This window comes from Onychomys torridus, chromosome 9 (assembly GCF_903995425.1).
Source record: "Onychomys torridus chromosome 9, mOncTor1.1, whole genome shotgun sequence".
NCBI classification, from domain to species: domain Eukaryota; kingdom Metazoa; phylum Chordata; class Mammalia; order Rodentia; family Cricetidae; genus Onychomys; species Onychomys torridus.
The window spans coordinates 44,055,141-44,066,646 of record NC_050451.1 but is presented as its reverse complement, the minus strand read 5'-3'; the positions used below and the strand labels follow the sequence as shown (position 1 = coordinate 44,066,646).

Sequence of the window (11,506 nt, the reverse complement as noted above, 5' to 3'; positions counted from 1 at the left end):
ACCCGAGTGTCTAGCCCGGGTGGGCCCCGCACCGATCTGGCCCCTGCACTCTTCCTCCGCAGCTGCCGGAGAGATTTTCGGACGCGGCGCTGGTCTCGATGTCTGTGCGCGAGCTGAACCGGCAACTGCGGGGCTGCGGGCGCGACGAGGCTCTGCGGCTGAAGCAGAGGCGCCGCACGCTCAAGAACCGCGGCTACGCGCAGGCCTGTCGCTCCAAGCGGCTGCAGCAGCGGCGCGGGCTGGAGGCCGAGCGCGCCCGCTTGGCCGCCCAGCTGGACGCACTGCGGGCCGAGGTGGCCCGCCTGGCTCGCGAGCGCGACCTCTACAAGGCCCGCTGTGACCGGCTGACCTCCAGCGGCCCCGGGTCCGACGACCACGCGCACCTCTTCCTCTGAGCCTCTAGGGCAGGGGGTGTGGCGGTTTGGAGGTGTCTGGGTAGGTGGCACTCTAGACAGGAGAGTGTGCCGCTCACCAAATCGCTACCCGTGGTCCTGAGTGTCCATTACACATATCCCCAAACTTCTGAGCCTCGTGGCATGCCTGAGGTTAGATGCTCGTCCTTCGCTGGAGATGAGTCCCCGTCCCTTTTGCAGGCCGTGAGTCCTCGTGATTAGGGCACTGAATTCTGCAGGGGCTAGTGCCTGTACCGAGGGTGGAGGTGTGGAGGATGGGTGGGTGGCATGCTCAATAGGAGGGGAGGGAAGGGTGCCGCCCTTCAGTCTAGTTCTTAATTCAAGGGTTTCAACGTGTAGTGCATTGATGCTGTAATTAACAATGAAGCTGCATTTTCACTGAAATTTAGGACTCCTCATTTTAGGACTACTGAATTTTCAAGATTTCAGTTCCTCCAAAGAGTAGGTTAACTCAAGATGCTTTTCCCTGCTCAACCCAGTGGCCTTTAGAGTCCAAAGCCACAGAACAAACACTCTGGATGGGAGCCTGGAGACCTGGGCACTAGTCTCAAATGGTGTCACAGGCCATATGTCTGTCACCTTAAGCAAAGCAATTGCTATTGGATTTCAGTTACTTCATCTAACTTTTGTTTGGATCGGACAGCTTCTGACATTGTTTTAGTTTTGGCGTCCACCGCAGTGAGCAAGTCTAAATGGTCTAGACACCCAAGAGGCCCCGAGATGACTGTACCCAAAGGACATCCTGTTCTGCCTAAGCCTCCAGGCTGTAGCTTAGGCGGTAGACACCGCAGCATAGCTTCTCAGGGAGCTCTCGTTTGCCCCGGCCCTCTGTGGCTCCCTAGAGGCTGCGTTGGCCTTCAAACTGCAGAGGGTGTCCCTGCTACCTCTTGCCACTCAGAGCTGAAGTGAGACCTCACAGGATAACCAGAAGCTGAGAGAGTGTGTGAATTAAACCTGATGTCCAGGAAAAATTCGGGTTATTGGTTAAATGTTCTTGTGATTTAAAATAGAGTTAATTCTCTACCACTGCTTCAGGCTACGGTCTTGTGTGTCTGCTGTGAAAACGAAACCCGATGAGAGAGGTGGAGGGAGGGGGGAGAGAGAGGTTTTTTTTTCCTCTGGGGGGGCGCATCTGCTGTAGCTCAGTGGTAGACTGCTTGCCTAATTTGTGCAGAGAGATGGACCCTTTATGGAGCGGAGCAGTGCACATCTCAGTTCTAGAGGGCCAATGAAAGTGGATTGGAGGGGGTGGGGAATGGTCCAGATGGAGCCTCCCTCACCACCATCACCACCACCACCACCACCACCACCACCACCACCACCACCACCACCACCACCAAAGCCCAGCAGCAGCACTGGCCCTAGCTAGCCCTGTCTGTGGCTGTCCTCCAGGCCTCACAGTTGCCATGGCAACCCAGGCTCCAGCTCAGCCACATATGGGGAGGGCCTTTGGGCCGAGCAGAGGCTTTGGGCTGGGAGTGTCCACCTCATCAGCCCCTGTCATCTGTCCTCTAAGGGCCATCATAAACGGGAGAAGCAGTCTTGTGTGGGGGAAGCGGCTCCCATATGTCTTTCTTCCTTTCTGCCCCCACTACCCACCCCCTGACCAGCTGTCGCTTCTCTTGTTCCCTCTGTCCCCTCCTCTAGCCTAGCTCATCCTTCCTCTCTGCAGGAGGCTCAAAGAGGAGTCCTTCCCTGCAGCCCCTGCGTGGCCCTCTGCCTTGCCTGCCCTCTGACCAGTGGCCTTCCCCTCTGGCGTGGGCTCCTCCCCCTGAAGACCCAGCATCTTTCCCTTTTGTATTTGTTGTTGCAGGGAGATGCTGGGGCAGAGGGAGCCCACCTGCCATCTGAGCTCTTCTTACTATGTGTTCCCTTTTTCTTTTGTACTGTATAGCCCAGGCTGGCCTCACATTGGCTTTCCTTTTTCGTTCTTGAGACAGGATCCTACTGTGTAGCCCTAGCTGGCTTGGAACTCACTTTGTAGACCAAGCTGGCCTTGAACTCATGGCGATCCACCTGCCTCTGCCTCGTGTGCTGGGTGCTGGGCTTAAAGGCGTGCACCGCACCACTACCCTTGGCCATGCTTTCACTTTCTGAGTGCCTGGGAAACCTCAGGCTGCACTCATGGAGGGCTGGGTCTGTGCGGTGCATGAACGCTCACCAGGAAAACCAGAACCGGGCAGACCACAGCTGTCCTCTGGTTGCTCCTAACTCATTAGCAGACCTGCTGCACCCCTTCCCTCTCCACAGTCCCCCCCTTGGCCTGCCCCGCAGCTGTGTGGGGGCTGGGGTTCAGCCCCTGGGATACTCAGCGGGGGGCCGTGGAGACAGCTCTAAGAAAGCATTAGCCTGCCCTCCTGACAGCCTCTCATTACTCTTCCCCACCTCCTGCAATTAACACCCGTGGTGTTTAGACCCCCTGGGCTTGGGAGGTGAGGGTAGGGGCTCCTTAGGTCCCACCAGCACACAGTTGGGGGCTGCAGAGACCACAGCCTGCTTGGGGAGCTCTGGCTCAGATTTGGAAAGAGACAGGGCCCCATTTTCTATGGTATATGTGGGAGAGTGACGGACTCTCCAACAGGCATCTGAGGCATGATGGGTAGAGGCTGGAGTACGGGGTAGTTCCCTTTATTCACACTCACAAAGCCACAATCACTGGAGGAAGTTGTTGAGGGTCCGCAGAGTTGAGGGGCATGAGGCTTGAAGAGATGGGAGCAGGGCCCACCACTCACTTCCAGGACTCACAGGGCACCACTGGTCCAAGAGGCAGAGACACTGGTCACTGGAGTCACAAGGGTCAGCACAGGCACCTGAGAGCAGTAGGAGAGAGCCATCGGCATTGCACCAGCCACAGCAGCCAAGACGGGTCATTCAGCAGCTCCACTTCCAACCCCCTTTGCACCCACCCTTTGGTTCCCCAGAACTCACTGAAAGACTGAGGGGGTGTGTTCGTTTGCCGAGGGGCAGTCATGGGCTAGGGCTGGGGGTCACAGCCGGTGTAGAGGGTCTGGGAGCTCCTGGACTGATACCTTGGCTGGCATAGTACTCTACCACCTGGCGTGGCACCTCTGCCAGGACACACTTAGCTAGAGCAGAGGGGGCAGCCTGGGGAGGGAAGGAGATGGGTTAGGGGTAGGAGAATGGAGGCAGCTGGGTCAAACGAGCCAGCGGTGGGGCTCTGGTGTGGCACGCTGGATTCTAGTGACCTTCAAAGGACATCAGGAAGATGAGAAAGATTTGGGGGGCGTGGACTGTTGAGGAGCCCTTTCTCTGGGAGAGAGGACCAAACACTCACATCCTTGAAGTCCCTGAAGGGCACAAACTGGACGATGTCCCGGGCTGCAGGTACCCCTTTTGGGCAACGCAGGGGACCATCATCTCCATCCAAAAGCCGCATGTCAGAGAAGTCAGCGTTGCCCACACCCACGATAATGATGGACATGGGCAGGCGGGAGGCTCTGACAATGGCTGCTCGGGTCTCAGCCATGTCACTCACCACACCATCAGTGAGTACCAGCAGTATCGAGTACTTCTGAGGGCAAGCAGAGGGAGAATACAGGTCAATTCTATATGAAAGGGCGCTGACACTCTTTCCAAACCCAGGTCCTGACCCTGGCACCATCAGAGGACACCCAGGGCAGCACCTGGTTATCTGTTTTGCTTCCTCACCGTGGCTTGGCCAGTGCTCTGCTCCCGCTGGGCTGGTTCAGCCACACGGTTGATGATGGGAGCCACATTGGTAGGGCCGTAGAGCTGGATCTGAGGCAGGCAACGGCGGTAGGAGGCTATGACCCCTGAGATCTCTGTAGGCAAAGAAAAAGAGATGGAACTGGAGGAAGTCAGCAGGGCATGCTCCAGACATAGCAGCATGGTAATTTCTGTTTTAGGCCGGATGGCTCCTTGCTCCTCAATAAGCAGAGAGAGTCAGATGGCCCTGGGGTTGGGAGAAGTAAGTGGGCATGATGCTGGGTCATAAGACTTGGGCTCTTCCCAAGGGAAGACAGGCCTTGGATGGGAGGAAGGGATGGGTCAGGGAGCTGAGAGCATGGGAGTGGAGTCTGTGGTTTTGAGGAGATTACAGGCATCTACGGTGGTGCAGGCTGGTGGGACTCTCCCAGTTTACCTTCACATTCAGGATTTTCTGGGTCGAAGTTGATGGCAAAGTCATGGGACACCTGTAAGAGCGAGGCGAGGCTGTGAAAGGTGTCTCTTTCCTATCCAACCCCTTACTCTGCCCCCCCCCCCCATCTTCCTGACTCTTGTTACTCAGCCTACCTCAAAGTTTGGGGGGATTCGAGCTCCGAAGCCAAAAGCTGGAAACCGCTTATCACTGGGGAGAGGAAAAAGGCGTGGGGCTCCTGGGCAAGGCCTCCCTCCCTGCCCCATGCCCTGCCCTCTACCTGTCATAGTCCTGACAGATGCCTCCCACTGTGCGCAGGGCCTGTAGGTAGTGATTGGGCTGTCGGGGGCTGAGGCAATGCAGGGATTGGCTGCTCCGTGGGTCCCCATTGGAGGCGGTGAAGTCGATGGCCACCTGGGTGAAGGTGGGGGGGGGCGGTCACGCTGCAGCCGTGAGAACCAACAGACAGGCTAGGCCAGACTTAGAATATGTTAAAAGGACCAAGGTAGATCTCGGGGAGCCCTTAGGTAGCCTCACAGTTGAGTAGGGTGTTGGAGTCAAGGTACACGAGATGCCCAGTTAAGGGCAGTGAGACTCTGGCTTCCTTCAGTTAGCATGGATTTAGCCCCTCCCCCTTGCATACGCCATCTCTCCGATGGGGGTGGGGGTGGGGGTGGGCGGAGATGGGGGAGGGCTTTACCGTGAAGCTGATCTGGCAGCCGCCCATGATGTAATCCAGGAAGGTGTGCACTTTTTCCACCTGGGAGAGGGGCAGGAGCAATGAGGTGAGATGGTCCTTTCAGGTGGAGGAAGCTTTGGCAAGGCTCCAAGGAAAAAGCGGGGGTATCAGGGAGACTAGAGGTTTAAGGTTGCAGCCGAGGATGGGATGGGACAAGGGTCCACAGTTCCCAGAGCAAGTCTTTAAAGCAAGGGAAGGACGGACAGACAGACACGCACACCCACACATACTAAATAAATAAATAAATAAATAAAAAATAACAAACATCTAGAGAGATGGCTCAGTGGGTAAAGGCACTTGTTGCCAAGCCTGAAGACCTGGGTCTGATCCCTAGGTCCCATATGGTAGAAGGACCTACGGCACTGCTGCGTCCACACAAGAATATCCTCCCCAATAAATAAATATACATCTTTTTAAAATTAAAAAGCAAGGAAGGGCATGGATCTGAGGTTGTGGCAGGGGCAGAGGACGCTTGAGTTGTGAATTGTGATTTACCGTGCACTGGGCCAGCACGACCGTCCCTGAGCTCTTGTAATTCTTCTTCTTGTCCCGGTATTTGGGGTTGATACAATCCCACTGCATCTAGACCCACCCCACAACACAAAGAAGCCCATCAAGTCGACCTTCTTGCCTCTTCCCACTGATGGATGCTTCCTGAGTAAGACCCTCCTGACCCTGTCCTTCTGCCAAGCCTGGGCATTTTCCACCCTCTCTGTCTCCTAGAGTGATGTGTTCAACGACCAACCACCCCCCAGTAAGGATTTCCCCAGGGCTTCTGGGGTCTTCGGCACCTCCTGCCCAGGTTTGGCTGTCCCGTCCTGCATTTCCTGGAACGTGCTGGTGAACTCGCCAATGAAGTCATGCTTCCCACCGGAGTCATAGTCATATACCAGGAACTGAAGGGAGACGGAAGGGGTGGCCAGGGTTAGGGATGTTCTGTAACGGCTCCAAAGGTGTCTGACTTAGGGTAGTAGGGACCTCACAGTGTCTAGGCCCAAATGCAAGTCCTTAACCTACCCAGAATCCACCTGCTGAACATCATTCTGTAGCTCAGTCTCTAGCAGGGCGTTGGGCCTCGGATAAAGGCTCCTCTGTGGGCACTTAACACTGAGCTGTGAGCTGTTATTTATCCCACAGAGAAGGGAGAGGGAAGAGACTTGCAGAACCCCCGGGAAGGTCTCAGACAGCAGACTGGATACTCCTTATTTCCCTGGGGCTGCTTTACCTTGAGAGGCCGGTGGATGTCACAGCTGCACAGAGAGTGTAAGGACAGGCGGAAGGGCTCCCAGCTGGGGTTCAGGTTGTTTTTCACCATCTTGGAGAGGCCGGAGGGACCTTGTCACTTCCTGTCTGCGCCTCTTTACTAAAATCTGCCCACTTCCACCCCAGAGCCCTGTGTACCGACCTCAGTTCTCCAGACCAACTGGTCACTCTGGTCTCCATTGGTCTTATAGATCTCCATGAAAGGATCAGACTTGCTGAACAGGTCCTGGAGATGCAGGGAAAGGGTTCATGAGTCTGGTGAGATCTGTGAGCAGGACGGGGAGGGAGTGACACTGGGAAGAGAATTGGCCTGGGACCCTGGAGTCTGTCTGTGGTGGGATGCCTGTGGCTCTCTAGCGGGGCACAGATGCCTGGACTCTGGGCTTCCCACCTTGTTGTCCAGCTTATGGGCTCTGAAGGTAAGCTGCACGTAGTCGTTGGTCCCCGATACCTCCTCAGCTACAATCTGTAGAAGAGGGCACAGTGTTCAGGATTTTCTCCCCACCAGAAGGGCTGCCATAGGTGCACCATAAATGAAGGTGGTCATCAGCACAGTGTGGGCATCCACATGGGCACACGGGCCCAACGGTGAGCACCGTGACTTGGCCTACCGTGATTGTAGACTTGCCCGCAGTCTTCCCATTCTTCAGCAGTAATGGTTTAGTGACCTTGGTTTGGGACACAATCTAAAGACAGAGGTGGAGGGAGTCTGGCTGTAATGCTTACATCTGCCCTGGCCAAGGGTGTGAGGGCGGGAAGATAAACACCCACAGAGTGTCCATATTGTTGGCCCTTTGATTGGGCGAGGGTGGGTTCACTTTCTACAGCAGCCTAAGAGAGAGGTGCTGGGAGGGGGGAGTGTTGCTCAGTGGTTCGATCCTCGGCACCAAATACAACAACAACAACAACAACAACAACAACAACAACAACAACAACAACAGAAGGAGCACTGTGAGAATAACCTGCCCCATCACTTGGGATGGGAAAAGTAGGGTAAGTGTCTTGTCCCAGGGTGCACATCCCATGGATGGTGGGGAGGGCCCCGGGCTCAGAACTAGCTTCAGGGCTCTTTCCTCTTAGTTCGGCTTCTGGAGGCAGAAGCTGATGGTGACGTAGAGAATGTAGAGACTGGAATGCAGACCTGGCCCAAGGTACACTCTGTCGAGCCGAGGAAGGTGTCACTGCTGGGGCTGGTGGCTCCGTCCTCAGCGTCGAACACGTGAAATTGCAAAGGCTGCTTCTCTTCAAAAAAGTATTCAACAGCCAGCACCCGGGAGAAGACGGGGCTTGAACAGGAGCGGAGCACCTCAGTGCGCTCCACCTGCAGCAGGAGGAACAGGACCCTCTAGGACCCAAGGCCACCTGACCCTGCCCTGTACTTCCCCTGCCACGTGGACTCTCCTTGGGTTCTTTTGTCTCCATCCACTAGCTCCTTCCTTCCTTTGCTGACTTTTGAATCTGGGGTACTGCTGGACCACTAGACTTCAGCCCTTCGGGGCTCTGTGAGCCTCTGACTAAAATAGTTTGGGTTTAATAATGATGGCACACTCACGTTCAAGGTTACCCACACGGCCAGAGATAGTCCTTTGGAGTCCTCACATACCCCCAGGAGGCTTCCAGGACCCACTCACCCTCCTTCTGCCTTGGGTTTAGCAAAGGTTAGTAGCGGGGAGCCCCACCAAGCTGCGCTCACCTCCACCCACTGCTCATCAGAGTAGAGCTTGAGCAGTACACAGGGGTGCGGCTTGGTGAGTGTGTCTCGGTCCAGGAGGCCATGGCAGGATACCCGCAGCTCCACTCGAGAGGCCCCCAGGGTCATGGCTGGGGGCTCAGGCACCCATCTCATCTCAGGGTCCGACATGGCACGGTGGGGACAGAACAGACAGCCTGGACAAAGAGAGGAGGAGTTTGTCTCTTAGGGGGGGGGGTCCTGGACCTACCCGTTGCTCTTCTTCCTGAGGTCCTGGGGTCCTCAGGGCAGCCCACTCCCTCTGCCCTCCGTTTCACTTCCCTGAAGCTCTGAGCAGCAAAGCTCAGGAGTCCAGAGCCCCGTGGCTTCTGTCCCTGTGCCAGCCTAAGTGTCATGGATGGGGCTGGAAAAGGCTGGAGGGTTGGGATAGAAGTGGGTTCCTGGCAGGCTTGGCTCCCCGGCCATCGATTGATGTATGCCTTACTGCTGTCTCAGCACCTTCTGCTATTTCCCGACTGGTGTGTGAGGCTGTGCTCTACTCAGTCTTGGCACTAGCGAACCGAAGTGGGGCAAGGGGGTGGGGCAGAGGGCAGAGAGGCCCCTGGTCTGAGGAGGGTGGGCCTTAGGGAAGAAGTCTGCAGTGGACAGGAGGAGACAGGTTGGCAGTGGAAGGTGCTGTGCCAAGCTGTCCTCATGTCGGTTGGGTGATGGGAAAGGAGGGTTGGGTGGGCTCGGGGACTGAGAGTCAGGACTAGGGCTCTGTGCTGAGCTCCCCAGGCACTTGACAAGCCTGCAGCCCGCCCCACCTCCCCTGTTCTCACACTTCTTGGCAACACAGGCACTGTCTCTTAGCGACAGGGTTTTGGGGGAGCCATGGCCCCCACCATGCTGCCCGTGGGATGCATGCGCATCACCCTCCCCCGGCAGAGTCACCAAGCCTCAGGCAGCAGCAGACAGGGGTATGCTGGCCCAAGTTCATGGCTGGTCAGCCCATCTATCTGTGCCTGTCCCGATCTCAGGGTGAAGCTCTCTGATCCATGCCATGCTTCCTGAGTGAGTGTCCACTGGTGTGCCTGAGTGCCCCACCTTCTGTCTGTCCCCCTCTGTCCTGTGTCCATCTCCAGGAGGGTGTGACAGTCTTGTATCTCTGTCAGCACCGGGACCGTTCCCTGGCTGGATACCAGCCTCCCGATGATATATCTTTTTAGATATGGGAGGGAGGGTCTGGGCTTGGGGTTCTCTCTGCCTTCCAGCCACAAGTCTCTCAGTTAATGTGGATGCCATGAGGTAGGCAGGGGCATGTGGTGGAGAGGGGATCAGGTAGGGGCTGGCTGGTGACTTCTCTAAGAGCTGGAGGAGATAAGAGCTATGGAGCCTGGGCCAGGGAAGGCAGGCTGGATTAGGGAGGAGGGGTGGGCTCACCTGGGCTCTTAGTCGAGGGTCTCTTCTCTCCAGCTCTCTGGCCCTGCCCCGGACTTCCTCGCTGCTCCAGCCGCTGGCGCCAGCTCCGGCTCCAGCTCTGCTGCTATTTATGGGGCCAGGATGGGGAGGAGGGGGGCCGCAGCACCAGCTCCCCCCCCCTGCACAGACTGGTTGGGAGGGAGAAGAGGGGAGGGCAGGGACACTGGCTGGGAGAGAGCCACAGAACCTGGGGAGGAGGGCGGGCTGGGGGCAGGCCTGAGGCAGGACCCCCACAGACACAGTGACACATATCTCCTTCACATCACACCCACACCCAGCATCACGGAGACACACACATTGCAGTGGTACATACACACACACACACACACACACACACACACACACACACGAAGGATGGCAACACAGCACCCACGACTCACAGGCTCACACATATCTTGACACGCACAGGCGCCAGTACATAAACTCACAGTGATACCATGACAGTTATAGCCCCAGCGATGCGCCGCCGCAGGGAAACACACTCTCCTAGCACTTTCAACAGTATTATACTTGTTAAGGATATTTGTAGCTACATATAAAAGAACACTGGGCTGTACTTGTGACATACACACACACAGCTACTCTCACTAACCTGGATACAACAGAATGTTGATATCCACATGCTCCTTAAAAAAACCCACCACGTACCACGCTGAACCTCATGGAAATGACATCCCGTTCCCGAGTTACCCTTTCTTAGGGAAATACGGAATGTGCACATGATTGCATTACACAGACTTTCATCCTAGTCATACAGCTCTGGAGGGCAGGGTTGCATGCTGAGTGCATTTGCCGAAAGGCATCTTCCTAGGGCCACAATGTACCCAATGGTCCCCCCCAACCCCAGCTTCAACCCTTATGGCTGCATCCTTGTGGGAAGGGCTGGACCAGGCACAAAGCTTAAGGAAACAGAAGGAGTCATTCTCAGTGAGATCACGGGAAGCGAGCAGTTTTTGGACTGCTACTAGCCATGTGGAGAGACATTTGGGTGTGGTGAGTGGAGGAGTACTCACAGGGAAACTTCAATCTCTATCTTTTAAGCTGCTCATTTATTAAGGTAGGAACCATTTATGCACTACCTCCTGAGCACTAGAGATTGTGCCAGGCACCGGGGCTAGTCAGGTAGTTAAGACATAGCTCCTGCTCCCCAGGAGGCAGATGTACATGAAATAGAAAGACCTCCAAGGAGAGGTTAAGACAATATGAAATGCAGTTAAGTATGACACACACAATTATGCTCAGGGTGAAAAGCAGGCATAAGGAGGGAAGGGAGGTTCAATCTGGACGAGTGAGGAAGGCATCCAGAAGGCTGCAGGAGGAAGAGGCACAGAGGGAGTCCCTGAATTTCAAGATCATATTTGTTAGGACACACCAGAAGTGGTTCACATAAGTGTTGCGTTTTCTTTTCATGTCGTAGAGACCTGTTCACTGTAAGCTACTCTGTTGTTGAGGTTTTTGATTATTAGAGTATCCACAGGTAGGGCTGGAGAGAGGGTTCCACAGTTAAGAGCACTGGTTGCTCTTCCAAAGGACCTGGGTTTAATTCCCAGCACCCACCCACACAGCAGCTCACAACCATTTGTAACTCCATCCCTAGGGGCTCCAGCGCCCTCTTTTCGGCTCTGTGGGCACTGCATGCACACGGAGCACAAACGCACACAGAGGCACAACACCCAGACACATAAAATAAAAACAAAGGGTTTAAAAAAGTACTATCTATGGGGGCTGGAGTGATGGCTGGGTGGTTTTGAACACTTGTTGCTTTTGCAGGGAAGCTGGGTTGGATTCCCAGCATGCACATGGTGGCTTATAACCCTCTG

The 11,506-nt window shown here is 55.6% G+C and overlaps 2 protein-coding genes across 3 annotated transcripts in view; one reads left to right on the top strand and one right to left on the bottom strand.

Moving 5' to 3' along the window:
• The window catches only part of Nrl (neural retina leucine zipper), a 2,786-nt gene extending 1,357 nt beyond the window's left edge, over positions 1-1,429 (top strand). Inside the window, exon 2 of the mRNA XM_036199417.1 lies at positions 63-1,429. Coding sequence (XP_036055310.1) covers positions 63-395 — 333 coding nt within the window. The 3' untranslated portion in view covers positions 396-1,429. The remainder of the gene's footprint in view (positions 1-62) is intronic.
• Positions 1,430-3,013: 1,584 nt separating this feature from the next.
• On the bottom strand, positions 3,014-9,970 carry Cpne6 (copine 6). Of its 2 annotated transcripts, none has more exons than XM_036199881.1 (17): positions 9,648-9,970; positions 8,229-8,422; positions 7,677-7,856; positions 7,147-7,221; positions 6,927-7,001; positions 6,678-6,761; positions 6,498-6,587; positions 6,064-6,168; positions 5,768-5,854; positions 5,234-5,293; positions 4,814-4,947; positions 4,689-4,743; positions 4,537-4,588; positions 4,083-4,216; positions 3,709-3,945; positions 3,342-3,518; positions 3,014-3,223 (listed from the first exon to the last, which is right to left on the bottom strand). In XM_036199881.1, the coding sequence occupies exons 2-16, from the start codon at positions 8,394-8,396 to the stop codon at positions 3,381-3,383; spliced, it is 1,674 nt and encodes a 557-aa protein (XP_036055774.1). In that variant the 5' UTR covers positions 8,397-8,422; positions 9,648-9,970; the 3' UTR covers positions 3,014-3,223; positions 3,342-3,380. The 2 variants fall into 2 exon arrangements, with proteins under 2 accessions (XP_036055774.1, XP_036055775.1); XM_036199882.1 differs by lacking the exon at positions 9,648-9,970 and adding an exon at positions 8,547-8,785.
• Between the last annotated feature and the right edge of the window lie 1,536 nt (positions 9,971-11,506).